An 18,966-nucleotide genomic window follows, 5' to 3' on the forward strand; every position below is an offset into this window, starting at 1 on the left:
TGAGTGGTTTTGTTCTTTTTTAAAGCAACAAGGGGAAGCCAAGGAATGTTTATGTTGATGTATGGAACACAATCACCAGCATTTCAAATAAGGTGCATAATGTATGAAAATTCTGTTAATGTGGCTGAGTCACCCGCAGATGAACTATCTGGGCCTGGGTCTCCATCTCTGGCTGCATTTTCCTACCAAATCTGCTTCCCATTTCTCTGTCCCAATGCACTGGGTAGCCTGACTTTGACTGGCAAGAAGGAAGGAAATGCATATCCTTAAAGCAAACAACCTGACTGCCCAAATGAATGAAATTCTCCCCTGTAACAAAGCCTTCAGCTTTTGAGGCCATTCACAGCTTTTTACGCAATGACATTTAACTCTCCAAAGAAGTAGACTCCACCTAACTAAACACTACTAAGACGTGTGTTGAACTTGAGCGAACAGGGAAGGAGGGAGGAATATATCTAACAGCTGGGAATGATGCCTAGCTGAAAATTTTAATATGAATGGCAACCTAACTGAGGATCTAAGTAAACAGACAACAGAAAAGCAACTTCCAAGTTCAAAAAATAACTGTGCCATGTGGGAAATTTTCCAGATTAAATCATGGGGTCTCAATAGAGTCTGGCTAACTGCCTTCAAGTTCAGAACAAAGGCATATTTTATTTTATTAATTTATTTTGTAGTCGGCTGTGTGGCTTGAACTCAGGGCCTTGGTGCTGTCCCTGAGTCTCTTTATGCTCCAGCTTAGTACTTTTCCACTTGGGCTGCAGCACCACTTCCAATTTTTGAGCCAGCCAGGGCTGGCTTCAAACTGGGATCCTCAGATCTCAGCTTCCTGAGTGGCTAGGATTACAGGCATCAGCCACCGGTGCCTAGCCAGTCATATTTTAACAAGAAGTCCTGTCTGCCATCAACTACTTTGATTCTAAATACTATTCATCAATATCTTTTTGTGTGTTTGTTTGGTTTGGCAGTACTGGGGTTTGAACTCATGGTTTCATACTTGTTAGACAGGTGCTGAGTCATACCTCCAAACCTTTTTTACACTGGTTATTTTTGAGATAGGGTCTCACTTTTTTCCCTCAGCCATATATATACCTGAAAGACCTTATTCCTATTTAAGGTTTTCCACTGTTGCTAAGATGGCAGGCTCATGCTACTGTGTCCAGTTACTAGTTGAGAAAAGATTTTACATATGCGCAGGCTGGAATTGTGTTCCTCTCAATATAATAGCTAGTATGACAGTGTGACCTATCAACATCCAGCTTCTGTTCTTCTACTTCTTGATAGGTACCCATGAGAATAGTTTTAAGTGTTTATTATGTCCCCAGCATCAGGACAGATATACTGAGGAAAGAAGATGAAAGCAAAGCTAGTACAAAGCTAAAAGTTATTTTCGGTTGAGTGTGATCGTGTATACCTTCTAATTCTAGCTACTTGGGTGGTAGATAGGAGATAGGAGGATCATGGTTCCAGGCCACCCAGGCAAAAAGTTACAGTGATCTTATCTCAGAAAACGAAGTAGGCATGGAAGTTCACATCTTTCATACTGGCTATTGGTATGGGGTGGCAGCGGTGGGAGGATCATTGTCTAAGTCAGCTTGGGAAAAGAATAAAGGAAAAGGCACTGGAGGTATGATTTAAATGGTAGAATGCTTGCCAAGCTATCATGAGGCCTTCAGTTCATTCTCTAGTTCCTTCCCTCCCAAAAGTAGTGGAGAAGTGAGGCATTTATAGAAGACATTTTATAACAACAGTGAATAATATATAATAAAGTGACAAGCAAGTGGTAGTGTATTGTAACTGGGACCTTGTTGTTTGCTAGTGTTGGAATCCAAATTAAACTTACTGAGGCTGACAAGGGTTTACTGTCTCATATAACTAGTTACAAATCAAAAGGGATGTTCTGCTTCGTGTAGCTGGAACCAGATGCTTGATGGTGGCTAGACTCCATTTTCCCATATCTCAGCTCTCCTGTCTACCTGTCAGCCTCAGCATCTTACAATAGTTCTTCTCTAAGGGGCAAGCGCCAACACACTGTCAACCCCAAGGTCTTGCCCCCCAGCTTCATTACAAGAAAGAAAGGTTCCTCTCAGCTCCTATTTCAAGTTAAGTTTAACCTAACAAGTCCCTAGGAATGACCCTATGGCTCACATGAGTCATCTTCTGACTGCTTTGTCAAGGGTAGAAGAGTTGAGGTGGGGAAACAGTAAGGGCTGTTAGGCTAGTGGTGTATCAAAGCAGCTTGGTACTGGCACAAGAAGAGACCTCAGAACCAATGGAATAGAATTGAAAACCCAGCAACGAACCCACAGACCTATAGCCATCTAATCTTCGATAGGGGAGCTAAAAAAATTGAATGGAAGAAAGACAGCCTCTTCAGTAAATGGTGCTGGCAAAATTGGTTAATCACTTGTAGAAAACTAAAGCTAGATCCTTATATATCACCCTGCACCAGAATCAACTCCAAATGGATCAAAGACCTTGAACTCAAAGCAGACACTCTGAAAACATTACAGGATGGAATAGGAGAAACCCTAGGTCTCCTTGGCACAGGCCGAAATTTTCTTTTCTTTTGTAGTTGCTTTTTTTCCCCGAAATTTTTTTTTTTTGTCGGTCGTGGGGCTTGAACTCTGGGCCTGCGCGCTGTCCCTCAGCTCTTCAGCTCAAGGTGAGCGCTCTACCACTTGACCTACAGCGCCACTTCCTCCCCAAAATTTTCTTAATAAAGACCCAGAAACATAACAAATCAAAAAAAAAAAAAGGTTGGACAAATGGGATTGCATGAAGCTGCAGAGCTTCTGCATGACAAAGGACATAGCTAGCAAGATCAATAGAAAGCCCATGGACTGGTAGATCTTCACTAGACATACAACAGACAAGGGTCTCATATCTAAAATATACCTGGAACTCAAAAAATTGAATCCCCCAATAACAAATCCTCAAAGAAACAACTGTCTAATAAATAAGTGGGCTAAAGACTTACAGAGAAACTTCTCTGAAGAGGAAAGAAAGATGGCCAATAGACACATGAAGAAATGCTCAACCTCCCTAGCCATAAAAGAAATACAAATCAAAACAACATTGAGATATCACCTTATCCCAGTTAGAATGGCTATAATCAAGAACTTTAATAACAACAGATACTGGAGGGGATGTGGACAGAGGGGAATCCTACTGTATTGTTGGTGGGAATGTAAATTTGTTCAACCACTTTGGAAAGTAGTATGGAGGTTCCTCAAAAGACTCCACATAGAGTTCCCCTATGGCCCAGCAATCCCACTTTTGGGTATTTACCCAAATGGTCACAAACAAGGCCATACTAAAGCTACCAGCCCATCTACTGCAGCATTGTTTACCATAGCTAAGCTATGGAACCAACCCAGATGCCCCTCAGTAGATGAATGGATCAAGAAAATGTGGTTATATACACAATAGAATTCTATGCCTCCATCAGAAAGAATGACATTGCCCCACTTGTTAGGAAATGGAAAGACTTGGAAAAAATTATATTAAGTAAAGCAAGCAGGCCCAAAGAAACATAGGTCCCATGGTTTCCCTTATTTGCAATAACTAGTATATGTCTGAGACAAGCAGAAATGGTCAGATAAGGTGATGTTAAGCAAAATGAACCCCAAGATAAGGACACAAGTGGTTTTTTCTTACTTGCTATTGCTTCTAACGTATTTATAAGGTACCATGTGATTTTTTGATGCTTTATTTGTCCCTCCCCTGTGGTATAACCTCTGTTTTCACTTTATTTGATGTTAGTATAATTTGGGGAGAGGAAGGGAAAAAACAAATTGGACCCATTGAAACAATGAGATGTACAAGACGCTATGTCGAAAAACAAACTTTACAATTTAGGTGGGGTAGGGAGGAGTGTAGTTGTGGAGATGGGAGGAAGGGATGGTAGGGGGAAAACAAAGGAGGAGACAACAATGCTGGGTAAGAAATGCACTTATTACCTTGCTCATGTAACTCTAACCCCTCCTCTGTACAGTATTCTCACAATGAAAAACTTATTTAAAAAAAAAAACTAGTGGTGTGCTTTGATATTTACTACTTGGAGATGTATTACCCTTATTGATTTTTATACTTTTTAAAATAATATTTGTTCCATTTTGGAAGCAGAACTCTGAACTACCTTTTTTTTTTCTCAGTCAACCTATCCATGCTGTTGTTTAGGCTGAATACCATAGGAGTGTTAAGCGAAATATATCAGACAGGTGCCTAAAAAGACCATGTCCAAATGGAAGCCACACGAGGCCAGACTTCCACCTCCCTTATATTTTCTTGTCATTAGACATTTCTTTTTTTTTCTTTTAACATTTTTTTAAATTGTGAAAATACCGTACAAACCTTTCTTAAGGGTGAGGAAAGTAAATATCAATTATGTCATCCCACTGGATGCTCAGGTCCTGTCCTGGATTGTCAGCAACCCATTTGAGCTGCTAGAATATCTCTGGTCATGTCACTAAGCTGGCTGGAGAGATCAGCCCTGTCTTGGAGGAGTCTGCCTATAAACCATTCCTTATAGATATGTGCCTGTACAAGGCCAGAGCTAACTCAGTGAGCATACATGCCCTAGGACCCCACTGTGCATTGGTTGCCTCAATTTTTCTCAGTTCTACAGCCTTTGCCATTCCTAGCAGCTCCCATTCCTGCACCTTCATTCAGAAATTCAGACCTAGAAGGACTCAGTGTTACTTGATACTTACTGATTGGCTCTGCTTGGCCTACTGCTCTGCTACTTCTACCTGGTAGACGCTATCCTCAGATTCCCCCTCACTTCTCAGAAGATATGTGAGGCTGCAGCAATGTTAATATTAAGGGCTCACTACACAGGCAGAAACAAATCGAGTTATTTGGGGTATTGAGGTCTATATCTATTTAAGATGGCAAACCATTCCTTAGCATGAGGTTAAACAGTAGTAAAAGAGTCCCTGGCTTCAGAGTTGGGCCCTTTCCACTTGTTCTGAAGCATGTAGAAGGGAAGGATCCTTGGGAAGGGACTCAAGAGAACTTACCAGTCACTGCCTTTAATGTGCAGTCCATCCCTCAGCCTTCCTCTGCCACCCATAGAGCATGGCCTTGGCATGCAACACCTTGACAGCAGCTAACCATCTTGTCCTTTTGTTGTCTTTATTAGCTTCTGTTTTCCTGTTGGCCCAAATTTATCACTACAGTGAGAGAGTCTAGTCCCCATACTCAGAAGTTGATTCCACCTCAAGAATCCCATGTTTGATCTTTGCTGAGAGATCTTCACATGCTCCCAACTGCCTCCTCCATTCCCTTGGAGCTGAGGAGTATGGCTAGGGTATTGCACCCTAGGTGCAATTCCTGAGTGGCACCCAAGAACTTTCTCAGGTGATCTGTATCTTCATTTGAGTGATGGCTCCATGGTGATATATGTTTAGATAAAATTCACTGAGTTGTGTTCTTAACTTCTCCATTCCATGTTATACCTCAGTAAAAAATTTGATACATTTGTAACGTTTCAAAGACAATGAATAGGGGCTGGGAAGGTGGCTCAGTGGTAGAGCGCTTGCCTTGCATGCTTGAGGCCCTGGGTTCGATTCCTCAGCACCACATAAGCAAAAAGAAAAAAGCTGGAAGTGGTGCTGTGGCTCAACTGGTAGAGCGCTAGCCTTGAGCTGAAGAGCTGAGGGACAGCGCCCAGGCCCAGAGTTCAGGCTCCACGACCGGACCCCCCCCCCCTCAGCCCCAAAAAAGACAATGAATAGAAAGAAGGCCTGTCCCATTTATAGCCATCTCAAGAAATACAGACACATAACTAGTGATTACTCTAGCCCATGAAGTCTTGTATCGAAAGCCAGGTTGGGGGACTCTCCTTGTGGATGGCAGGGTGACTGCTTGTATGACAAGCCCCACCTACACTGAAAGAGCAGGATATCCAAGACTAACTGCTGGGACACAGGCTAAATGTGGGGGATGGTGGTCTCCAGTCCAAGCATGAGACAGAACACAAACAAAGAATACATTCAAGGCAGGTTAAACAGCTTTGCACCTGATACCTTGGAGAAGCAATAGGATGCAGTATGGAGAAAATGGACCCTGAGAAGTTCTACATGGGGCAGATGAGCTAGCTCAGGGCCAGCTAGCTCTTCCCCGAAGCTTGTAAGCAATGGGAGTTTTGGAGAGGTGAGGGGTGACACCAGATTGGATATGAAATACTTCTGACAAATTCATGTGATGACTACTTGTTCCCTAGTCGGTGGTGCTGATTTTAGGGGGATGTGAAAACTCTAAGAGGTAGTCTCTAGTTGGAGGAACTGCGTCACTGGGGAGAGGTATCTTTTCCAGTCTGTCTGCTTCCTGCTCACCCTCAGGTGAGGAACCTCCTCTGCCTCATGATTCCACAGCCAGGATGCTCTGCTTAAGCACACAGAGCCAAGTAACCATAGACCGAACCCTCTGAACCCAGAACCCAAAATAAATCCTTCTGCCTTTTATGTTGTTCTTTCAGGTATTTTGATCACAGAGACACGAAGTAACTATACAGGGAAGAAGTAGAGAAGGAAGCCAGACTTTCCCCATAAAGGGAAGGGGGAAGGGGGGGGGCAGGTAAAAAATGAGGGCTAAGCGCCAGGTCCTTGATTAAGTTGCAATTAGGACAATTACCAGGGTGTCATCATCTTTAAGTGGAGCTCGCTCAAACTTCTGGCAGGTTTCTAAGTCTTCAAGCTGGGTCAACTCAGGGAATGGGCTTCCTGAGAATCTCAGTTCTGGGGAAACAAAGTGGCAGCCTCTGTCTGGCCAGTCCAGTCTATCCTCTGATCAATCAATGTCTTCATTGGTTTATATATTGATTGTCAGTTCTCAAGAGATTCCTCAAAGGTTAGCCTCAATAGACTCTTACAAAGGAGCCAACCTAGGGGAGGCATCATTTGTGCCATGCTGTTTGTGTCGTTTTGGGGGTACACATGGCTGTCTGTGTTGAGAGAAGACAAGGGAAGGCAAGGAGAAGCTGTGGACTACACCAATGATGGATGCAGCTTTATTGTTCTCTCTTAGTTTAGAAAGGCAGAAGGGAGAGGTCTGAGATGAGCAGCTTCTCATAGGCAGAAGGTAGACCAGGTCCCTGGGCACCTACCCCAGCCCAGCCAGCAGCCACGCCAGGCAAGTGTTTTCTTCATATAGTTGACTAACAGGGTCAGAGTCCAGAAATCTCACCACAGATGGAGAGTCCCATAAAGGACAAAAGCTGGACCTCAAAACACGAATTAGGGTCCACTGCCAAGGCAGTACCTTTAAAAACAAAGAGGTTTTTTTTTTGTAAAAGAACAAAACAAAACAAAACAAAAAAACCCCCAAAACAATCATCCTATGTACAGCATCTTTATAATGAAATAAAATTTAAAAAAGATTAATGTAACTCATGCAACAGATAGATAAATAAAGAAGGGACATGGAACAATGAAAATAACCAGTCATGCCTAGAATATACCTATTATTGTACCTCACTGTATATGGTACTCAGTATATCTAATAGCAAGAGACCATGGGGCAGAAATGGAAGATCCTTTCCTGCTGGCTCCTGGTAGTGACTGGGTCAATGACGCCTCACAATTTTTTTCTATTGACTTTCAATGATCTTTCTTAATTTTCTGGTCCTTCTACTTCTTCCTGTTTTCCCCCTGGGAGGAGGAGGTTGTGGAGTGTATACTAAGGTTAAGTAAATGAGTGCTAACATACCAATGGAGAGATGTTACTGACTTTAGCCTAACCTGATAACTCTGTAGGCTGGCCCCTCTGCATCCCCAGCTCCAGTGCCAGCCATTAAGATGTCCCTGCCCTCTTCCCAGTATAGTACACAATCATTAGGGTCTCAGTTTCCAAGTTCAAAACGCTTGAGAAAGAGACTGAGGACCCCTCTCCTTAGCCTGGTGCACAGCAATCATGGGATGCCTGGGCTCAGGCAGGGAATATCCACCGACCGACCAGTCCCTCAGATGAGATAACTGACCTTGACCTTCTGATAAGCTCATTCCTCCTTCAAGGAGCCCCCATGTCAAAAAGCCACCTTTTCCAGGAAGGAGAATACATCTCATGCTACCTTGTTAATAATACATCCCAAGCTCCCACTAGTAATAAGACTAGACTCTCACTGCAACTTGCACTTTGACTTGTCCATGGTCTTAAGTTTCTAGTTACATTGTTAGCAAACCTTCTTTTTGCTGCTGGGCAAAGTAGGCAGGGACTGCTCTGCACAAGTCCTTGATGGGCATTCCATATTGGGCTAAATTCTTTACCCGGCTGGGTATAACAGTGTAGGTCAAGCCATGGGTGGCTGGGTAATGACTGGAAGCCTGGAACAGATGCAGAAGAAACAGTGAGACAGCACAGAGTAGCGTGTATGGGGAGGAGGATGAAAGGGATTGCTAGGATTGGGACTAGGCTGGCCCAGCAGTAAAGGTTGACAGTGCACACATGGGCCAACTGTCTGGTACAGTCTTTAACAGCAATATCCTATCTCACCACAAGAAGGCAACATTACTCTAGAAAAATCTGTAAACTCCTGTGTTCACAGGATGTTTCTTACCTTGTTTTTACCCTTTGATGCTGCCTTATTTCTGGTGATTATATAGAATAATTTAAAATGATTTGGTTCGCTTATTATATTTGAATGGAACACTCTTGACTGCTTTCTTAAGATTTTGTGACAAATACTGGGGCCAGTGGCTCACTTCTATAATTCTAGCTCCTCAGGAGGCTGAGATCTGAGGACTACAGTTCAAAGACATTCAGTCCATGAGACTTTTATTCCAATTAACCACCCAAATCCCAAAGTTGAGCTGTGGCTTAAGTGGAAGAATGCAGTCTTAGGTGAAATAGCTAAGGGACAGTGCCCAGGCCCTGAATTCAAGCACTAGTAACAGATACAAATATACATGTTGATAAGTTACTTTATTTTTATGTGATTTAAATTGTACTTTAATTTTTTGAGTCCTTTGGATGATGGTATGATTTCATGGGTATTAAGAACAAGCCTGATCCTGGTACCTGTGGCTAACACCTATAATCCCAATTACTCAGGAGGCTAAGATTTGAAGATTGCAGGCTGAAGCCAGTGCTTCTGGAAGACTTATCTCCTAATAGCCAGCAAAAAACTAAAATTGTAGGCCCAAGTTGAGTGATAGACCACCAGCTATGAGTGATAAAGCCAAGCAATGCCCTAAGTTCAAAGCCTCACTATCGGTACACACACACACACACACACACACACACACACACACACACACACACACACACACACACACACAGAATCCCTCTCCCACACCCTGTGTCCTATATCCTACATTCTTATAGGAGGTTGACTGAGTTCAGACACCCAAGTGAAGGAGGGGACCACAGCAAGAAAGGGATGGAGTGAATTGGTGTCACTTTACCTTATTTTCCAGGGCCTTGCTGATGTCATCCAAACTTGGGAAGATAGCTTGGTCCATCTTAGCCAGCACACAAACCATCTTGCTAAACAGCTTAGCTACCAAGAGGTTCTTAAAGCAACACAGTAGAAATATGTCATTAATATTAACAGGCACCCGCTCAGTTATGCTGGCATCTCACTGCTCTTCCAACTATAATACAGAGAGCCTCAGCACTGTGCTGCCCTAGACTCCAGAGCCAAGAATCAGCATCTGGATGGGCAGTACATACAGAGCCCTGCTGCTCCCTGGGCCCTTGTGGCATGGTCTCCTGCTACTCTTGCTGGAGAAGGTTCATTCCTCCAAGTCCCTCTTCCCTGGCCCAGAGTTGTCACGAAAAGAGAGTGAGATGAAATGCTTTCTGCTTGAGAATGTGTTGTCCAAGTTACAGAGGTCTGTGAATATTCATAGGTTAGGATAGCTACAGGTCCTGACCAAGCCTTCCCCCATGCTGTTTTGGATCTGTCATTTAGGCTCACTCAGTTTGATCAGAGCAGCAGTCTTCTGCAGTGGGGTCTAACTGTGTCCACCATGCACCTGTATGCAGGGAGTTCTCTTCAGCAAGAGTTTTGACTGCCTTCTGCCACCTCGTGGCTCACTGTGGAATATTTTGTTGAGGAAAAGTGTCCATAGCGTAATAATGGAGTTGGAAATCTCTTGGAGCATTTTGGGGACATTTTGTTGAGGAATTCTGAGTGGGCTGGTGGAGAGGGAGGGAGGTGATCAGGGGAAAGAACATGACAGGAAGAGGCAGGAGTAGAAAAGATGACCGTTTATGAGGTGTCTGTTCCTCTGTGGGCTGAGAAGAGTGGGAGAGTATGTATGAAGAGGAGCTGGATAGCAGTGGACCTCTGTGCCAGAGAAAGGGTGTGGCTTTAATTTAATTTCAGCCTTCATATTCCTGTCAGGCAGGGAAGCAGTTGTCAGTGCTGTTTTTCAGAGATGGTCTGTGATATCTTTGTGATTATGGTGCATTTCTATCAGAGAGCTAGCCCAAGGCATAGATGTTCCCTCCCTGATCCTGCATCTATCAGCTATGTCTTACTACTTAAGCAGAGGGACTAGTTCTAGATAGATTTGTTAAGAGAAAATGCAAAATTCTTTTTAAAGAAACAAACACTATAATCTGGACCCAGGACAACTTTTATGCTACATCCCAGTTGTAGGAAATGGGGTTCTTTAAAGACATTCTTAATGCCGAGGCCAAAGAGTAGGGTCTAGTTCAAAAGGAAATTACTACATCTGTAAAAAAAAAAAAAAAAAAAAAAAAAGCTGGTCCCTTACCTAAAGACATGCATTCCCATCAAGTACCTAAACATACTGAAGGCCAATGTAGGCAATCTCCACTTCTCCCTGGAAAAGGAGTAAGCTATGTTTTGGACCAGAAAGAGCTTTCTTTGGCAGTATTATGAACATGTTGCACATCTTACATTTTTGTAGTCCAAGAGTCCATCCCATTCACTAAATGCATTGTTGTCTCGGATGCTGACTATACCTCGGGAAGCGTCAATCTGGATGATTTGAGTCCCATCAGTTCCATCGAGGAGAAAGCTGTCTTTGGTGTTCTGGGGAATCAAGCAACAGTGAAAAAAGTTGACAGTCCAGCCTCTACCTTTCCCATTTTTTGCAGTACTCACAAAAGTTTACAGGGATGTCACCCTTGATTATCACTACTGAAATACTTCTATTGCTAGACAGATTGAACCCTCACCACCCTACTCACCAACAGGGCCAGAGATGGAGTTAGGAAGAAGATCACAAGGATGGAAGTTACCATCTGAAAGGGGAACAAACATCAAATGAACTCAGAGTCCAGAGCCTAAAGCTCTATGGACATCACAGCCATCTTCAAGTGATCTATAAGTTTTATTTTCTCTCATGCCCATGAGTTACATGAGTTAGCCATGTATTTTGGGGCACTATGTGGTTCAGCATAGTTGAATGGAGTATGCTAGCTATTCAGAAGGAGAAACATTATTGTTCATTCAAGGATATTTTGTAATGTGGCTTCTGCTTTTAGTCTCTGGGCTAAATATTAGGTGACCCAACTGTTTACTTAATCTTGCATATAGGGCAAGACCATTCTGGGTCAAAATACAAAGATTGACATAATCAGTCTTCTTTTCTGTACCTCCCTCTCTACTTCTGACTACTGGACATTCTCTCTGATACAGCTCTTTGTACAAACCCCAAATCACATGGTTGGCCTGGCCTTAACTGCTACTCATCTACCACCTTTCTGGAAACTAACAGCTTATTGATTTCATTTCCTTTAGATTCTCTCAGTCTGATAATGTGTCCATATTTACAGTTTAATTTGAAATAGAAAATATATGAATGTAATTATTTCTTGTTCATCATTTCCCCTCTGTGTGGCCTGCCTTTTCTACTGAAGGAATTTCAGGCATTAGAGAGTAAATAAAAGAGAACAAGAGATGGGAACAGAATGGGGGAGGGGGGAAGTGCAGCAACCCACACTCTTGCCCACATCCCATGGTTTACTGTGTGGTGTATTTAAGGCTCACCAAGCTCAAGAGCACTGACCAGGTCAGTGATAATTGAGAGGAACTGTCCTTCTCCCCCAACTTCGCAGCATATTATGCAATATTCCACATGCAACTGCAACAATAAAAGATGAGGGACACATCCTCCAAGGCAAAAAAAATAGCTATTGACTTAACATGGTGAAGTCAGTCCCAGAGATAGTTGACATGCAGAGGGCAAGACCATATGACTTACAATTAATTTAAGCTAATACATTTATTAAATATTTTATCATTATAAGATAATGTACAGAGGGGTGATCATTTTGCTAACACTTTGAAAAGACTATTTTGCTACCCTATTCAAGTTGATACCATATATCTGAAATTTGCCTTCACTGGTTATTTAAGATAAACTCTGCAAAATAAGACCTGGAAATATCAGTATCTACCAAATCTCCAAAGATTCTTGACCTATAAGAAATTAGTTATTAGTTTCTGTGGATAAGTCTTTTCACTCAGATGTTCTAAAATAGAGAGAATTACCAATATAACTGCTTCTGGGTTTCCTTCAAAGAGATCAAGAAGAGATAAGAAGTTTTCCTTCGCCATTTTGACTGTGAGAATATAATCACTCATGTTTGAAATTAGAAAATGTACTTACAAGGCATTTCATGTTGTTGCTCTTTAAGGCCTTATGCAACTGCATGCACAGTAGGATTTTCTCTAAGTCTGGTTTATGTAGTCAGCTATTTATATAGTCCTTTCAGCTATTGCCATGAAAAAGGACTCTGGGAATAGTTAACCATGATCGAAATACCTTTCAGCTGGGGGCTGGGAAGGCAGGAGGGAGAGCAAGTTTATGTAATTACTGTTATCACATTTTCCCCACTATCTCTGAGTATTTTCCTTTTCTTCCAATACCTCCACTGGTTCCAAGACAAACATAGGCTATGAACAAGTCTTTGTGGGTTGGCATACCCATGACCTTAGCCATTAAGGTAAAGATCTTAAACTGTAGAACCCATAAAATGGTCAGATAAACAATCACTGTTTTGACCTCTTAATTTCTGATTTTTTAATGAGTGAAGGTTGTTGGAACAAATACATAAGGCTGAAAGACCTAGACTGAGGTGCAAGATTAGTCTGATGGAGAGGTATACTTCTCCAGCTTTTCACCCAACTCAACCACACGGTTGTCTTTGTACTGCCCTATGCCCAGCCACCAAGCTGACCTCAGCTCTTCAAAACAACTGCCTCTAGCTGACTTTCAGATTCCCCCCCCCCCACTATGTGGCTTGTCTCTCCTTCCACCTTTCATGTTGGGATGCTTTTCTTCATATATGACCATTTTACAAACCTTGGAATCCCTGAGACATGAGGGAAATAATTCAGCCCTTTTCTTGTACTAGCTTAATTTTTTTTCTGAAAAGAAGACAGGCAGTGGATAGGCCAAATCTCACAGGGTATTCTAAGCAGGTATTCCTTCTAAGAGGGGTTGGAAAGGTGATTCTGGGCACTAGAGTGATCCATAGAGGGAAGATACCTATCTTTCTAGCTCAGTCCTGACAGGGCTTAAGGAAATGAGCCGTAGAGACACCAAAGAGTTGGACTGTGAAGATCATCAAGGCACTGAGGGCCCAGAAAAAAATCAGAGTCATCTCCATTGTTTTCAGTACTTTGAAACCACCAAGCACAGACCAAGTCATCATTGACTGAATAAGAAAAATAGAAGAGTGGCTTTCATGGACTAACAAAATGTCAGGCTTTGTCTCTCAATAGGTACTGGCAATGGGGAACAAATCAATGTTAAACCCTTGATGTTCAGGCTTAGAGAGTTTGAGAAGCTGTAGAGGAACATCAAATTTGAAAGCAAGGAGGGATCTTTAAATGTGATGTGGCTTCTGTAATGGAAATGTTGCAGAAACGAAACCAGTAAGAATTTACTTGCAAAACTTTTTTAAAAATTACATCACTTAATATATTAAGTGAAGTAAGCCAGGCCCAAAGAAACATAGGTCCCATGATTTCCCTTATTTGCAATATCTAGTATATGTCTGAGTCAAGCAGAAAAGGTCAGATAAGGTGATGTTAGGGACATGAATCCTAAGATATGTATTCAAATGTTTTTTTCATGCGATTGTTTCTAACACATTTATAAGATTATTTCTTTGTTGCTATGTATGTCCCTCCCCCACAGTATAACCCCTGCTTTCACTGTATTTGATGTCGGTATAATTTGTGGAGGGGAAGGGGAAAAGCAAATCGTTTAAATAGGGATACAGGTAGACCCATTGCAACAATGAGATGTATAAGTTGTTATGTTGAAAATGAACTTTAGTGGGGGGAGGGGAGAGGAGTGTGGGGAGAATTGGGTGGGGGTGCGGGGGGAGGATGGGAAGGGGAAACAAAGGAGGAGGCTACAATGCTTGATAAGAAATGTACTCATTATCTTACCCATGTAATTGTAACCCCTCTGTACAGTATTTTCACAATAAAAAAAATTACATCACCTTTACAGAAACAGTAAAATTCATTAAACGAAACAAAACAAATACAAATACATTTCCATTCATTTCTAAACATTAGGACTTACTAATCAATTCATGGTCAGGATTTCATTTGCCTCTTATTGCCAATAGTACCATTCATGCTCCTTTCTTAACTCTGTACTGATTAGAGTTCTTTTTGAGAGACAAAGTCCAGCTGTTTGAAATCTCATGGCTCATTTTCAGAAAGGCCTGTCAGGTCTGAGCTCCCCATCTTCCCTCCATGGAAGTATGAATATGCTTCCCTTTGGAGTTCAGTGACTTCATGTTGTTAGGTTGAAAGAGCAAGGGTCCAGTGGCTTTTTTTTTTTTTTGTCGATTATGGAACTTGAACTCTGGGCCTGAGTGCTGTCCCTCAGCTCTTCAGCTCAAGGCAAGCACTCTACCACTTGAGCTACAGCGCCACTTCCGGTTTTCTGGTGGTTTATTGGAAATAAGAGTTTCACGGACTTTCCTGCCTGGGCTGGCTTTGAACCACGATTCTTAGGTCTCAGCCTCCAGAGTAGCTAGAATTACAGGCGTGAGCCACTGGTGCCCAGCTCATGTTCTGCTTTTTTGTCTGCACTTATAGTTTTCTGTTTCCCAGATAACTATGCTGAACAACTAATTTTGTTGGAGTTTCTTTCTATGCAAATATAGATTAGTGATCATTTAAGCCCCAGCCAACCCCCATTCCATTTTTCCTAAGTTTACCTACAAGGCAGCTGTGTCATGGAGTAGAAGGACCAGCTAATGATCCCAAATTAGTTTTTTATTTTCCTTGTTTGTGGTACTGATGCACTTTGCATTTGCTATGCAAATACGCTATTACTTCAGCTATGCCCAGCCCTTTTTGCTTTTAGATTTTTTTAGACAGGCTTTTGCCCCATGATTCTTCTATCTCAGTCTTCTAAGTCGCTGAAATTCCAAGTCATGAGCCACTGGCTCCAAGTGAACTTCTAACCATGGAAAGAGCTGTAAAAGTGGGCATTTAGATAGGACTTCAAATAAGGACACAGAAATATGAAGATAAGGCCTTAAGGAATTAGAAAGCCATGAAGAGACAGAAGACCTCTGCCAACTTTAAGGTCTTCTTTTACCTATCATGTGTAGTAAAATGGTCTAAATATCTGAAAGACATTCATTCAATTATTTCCCTCAGGTGACTTCCAGTAGAACCAACCTCTGGGGTCACACTCTGCAGTTTACTGGGATCTCCACTGAGTGCTGGCATAATGTTGTAATATTTTTACAATAAAATATGTCATATAAATGAAGCTGTGGTGAAACAAAATTGTTAATCAAATGGTGTTTGGATGCTTGTTAAAATGTTGACATGTAAGTTTGTTAATAAATAATGATGCAGCCTCACATTAAAATTGACATTCCTGGTACAAAGAGGAATATTTGGTATATATCCAGCCATTAAGGAATACACTTGGGCCAAAAGAAAAGAAAGAAAGTTCAGAAAGCATTGATATTTTACCCTACACACTCCTCTGTCTCTTGATCTACTTCACAAACTCTTCCATTCCCACCAGTACTTCTCAAAATTTAGTCCATGATTTTCATAATATGACTGCCAATAAACTTTGCCTCCCAATCTTCCACCTCCTTCCACCTTATCCCACAATGCTAACCAAACCTTCATTGGCCTCTTCACTGCTAACTCCATACTTGGTTCAAGCCTGGAGACTCCTTACCCTACTTCCTCCTGTCCCTTTTTGAAGCTAAATTTGAATGGCATTTGCCATTCTTCATCCTTCATTCTCAGTCAGTATGATTTTTTACTTGGAAATATCATAGTTCTCTTGTACAACACTATGTCTTTGTGAGTAACTGTGTGTGCTAAACACACAGTCACATACAAATATATCTTTGTATTAGTGTGTGATCATGCCAATATATTGCAAATTTATGTCACTTAACTGTATATTCCATAAGGTCAGAGACTTTGTTTTGTTGTCTGCTACATATCTAAGAGTACCCAACACAGAGAATGCAGTTTAACATGTGTATGTGAATATATAAAATAGGTTATGTGAGGGCTAGGGAGGTAGCTCAGTGGTAGAGTGCTTACATTGCATGCATGAGGCCCTGGGTTCGATTCCTCAGCACCACATAAGCAGAAAAAGCTAGAAAGGGCACTGTGGCTCAAGTGGTAGAGCGCTAGCCTTGAGTTGAAGAGCTGAGGGACAGTGCCCAGGCCCAGAGTTCTGGCCCCATGACTGGCAAAAAAAATAAATAAATAAAAATAAAAATAAAATAGGTTATGTGAATATATATGTATATATATATATATATATATATATATAAAACATAGATATGTTATGTGAATGAATGAATGAATGAATGGATTTCACTAATGACTTATTCATGTCTGTATCTCCTGGAGTACTTAGCAGAGCAGAGTCTGGTAAACGTTTGAAAAAGATAGTGGCAAATAAATTAATGAAGTATTCAGTAGCAATGTGAATGAGGAAGACAAAATCCGAACAGCATAGTATGTTGAACATGAAAAATGTCCTTCTTTATAACCCCCAGTGATTATTTAAGGGCAACAGAGGTATCACTGTTTTTGTCTCTGGAGTTGAGGGTAGGAGATTAATAATAGGAAAATAAGAACCAAACATTTGAAAAGCTGTTTGCTTTTTATCTTGCATCCTGGAACCTTTGGCACGAGCAAGCCTCCTTTGCCGGGATCCCTTGTCCCGCTTGGTGTTTGTTAAACATGCTTTGATTTTCTCCTTAATATACTCATTGTCTGCTATAAACCAGAAAATTCTATATTCTCATATCACATGTTCTAGCTTCATTCTGAAATGCAGACTTCTGTATTCACACTTTTGTAGAAGTCAATGAGCATCAAATTAAGTTTTTTTTTTTCAAATCAGCTTTGCCCATGGTTGTACATACTTGGACTGCTTCTCTGATCCCCAAGCAAATACAAAACATAAATCAGTAAGCGAATTTTTGTCATTTTATTTTAAATCAGTGCTTTCCACAGAGAGTGACACAAAGTGTATCCTCCATTATTTGTTTTCTATGACTACCTCTACCCTTTTGATTCTCTCCTCTCAGACCCCTTTCCTCCATCATTCTGAGATGTGTTCAGAAACTCAGGATCCTACCTTCTAGTCCATCAGTGAGCCTCATTCCATGTACGCCTGTCAGCCCTTCTATTTCAAGCTTAGTTTCCTTGTCTGTTCTTTTTGTCTAGTACCCCATGTTCTCATACTTCTCCAGTCTAGTTCAAGCAACTCTGAGTAAATGCAGTCTTCTAGCTGCTCCTCACACCTCTGAGGAGCATCTCCATGTCCTCTCAACCTTCCATGACCTGGTTAACTCCACTTCTCCCTCAAATCCATTCAGGTAAATAAGTAACCATTATCCTTAACTTTTATACAGCTTTATGCTCTTATTATTATACTTTTTATCTGACTAGAAATTCAAATGAAATGATTTTTTTCCATTCCATGAATGTATCCAAGTGGTGCTACATCTAAGTCAAGATTTGGGTAAAGTTAATGATGTGCCAAACAGAAATCTGATTTTTGTAAGCTTTTGGCAGATCTGAATCATGAGATGACACAACCTTCCCCATAGTTCTGTTGGAGTACATTTTGACCTCTGAGGGTTATAACTTGGCAAAGTTATGTGATGACTTATAAAAGGAAATCAGGAGACAGAGGAGGGATAATATGCTCATTATAAGGGATCCATATTCCTATTACTTAGAAGGATCTTGCCTCAAACAAACTTGGCCTCAAGAAGTTATTACAAGATAATTTTACAACATAACACATATACATGAAACAACTTGTGCACAAACACAGGCATGATCTAACACAGTTCTATGCATATATGCTATTCATGTGCAACACCTCCCAAACATTCCATGTGTGTTCCCAAGGCTACCTTCTGCACTCTCCATTGGTCATCAAGATCAGATTGAATGGGTGACTCAGTCATTTCTCTCTCTTACGGATGAGAGGAGGGTGTGCAGTAGCTAGCTTTCAGGTGTCTGTCAATGATCCTTGCTTCTTGGAACTCATGTCCCTAGGTAGGTCCTTCCAACACCAAACAGGGCAGATCTGTGCAATCATTGATGTATTGTAGGAATAATAGTATGATACTTTCCTGGCTAGTTCGTAAAAGACTTGGTGACTTCTGCCTTCTACCATCATGGATTATTCACTCTACAGAAGCTTGCTATGTTGGAAGACATTCAAACCTCAAGAGACCTTTGCAGCAAGAAACTGGCTTTGTCCCAATAGCCATGTGAGGAGCCACTTGGAAGTGGATCCTGCAGTCTGGTCATACCTTCAGATGACTGCAGCTCTGGACAACATTTTGACTAAAACCTCAGTAGATACCCTACCAAGCAATCCAGCTAAGCCTTCCAGACCTCTATAATTGTTGAATAAAGTTTGTATCAATTGTGTTCATGCTTTTGATAATTTATTATGCATTGGTAGTTAATTTTATTTTATTTCCCTGAGTTGAGGGAGT

At 41.4% G+C, this 18,966-nt stretch overlaps 1 protein-coding gene across 1 annotated transcript; it reads right to left on the bottom strand.

The window, feature by feature from the left end:
- Positions 1-7,171: 7,171 nt before the first annotated feature.
- Positions 7,172-12,635, bottom strand: LOC138815178 (gastrokine-3-like). The gene is made up of 6 exons (XM_070004437.1): positions 12,591-12,635; positions 11,167-11,220; positions 10,874-11,008; positions 9,408-9,515; positions 8,186-8,327; positions 7,172-7,266 (listed from the first exon to the last, which is right to left on the bottom strand). Exons 1-6 carry the CDS (start codon positions 12,633-12,635, stop codon positions 7,172-7,174), a joined length of 579 nt encoding a protein of 192 aa, XP_069860538.1.
- Positions 12,636-18,966: the final 6,331 nt, after the last annotated feature.

The sequence above is a fragment of the Dipodomys merriami genome, unplaced genomic scaffold (assembly GCF_024711535.1).
Source record: "Dipodomys merriami isolate MVZ:Mamm:240054 unplaced genomic scaffold, mDipMer1.0.p SCAF_63, whole genome shotgun sequence".
In the NCBI taxonomy this organism is placed as follows: Eukaryota; Metazoa; Chordata; class Mammalia; order Rodentia; family Heteromyidae; genus Dipodomys; species Dipodomys merriami.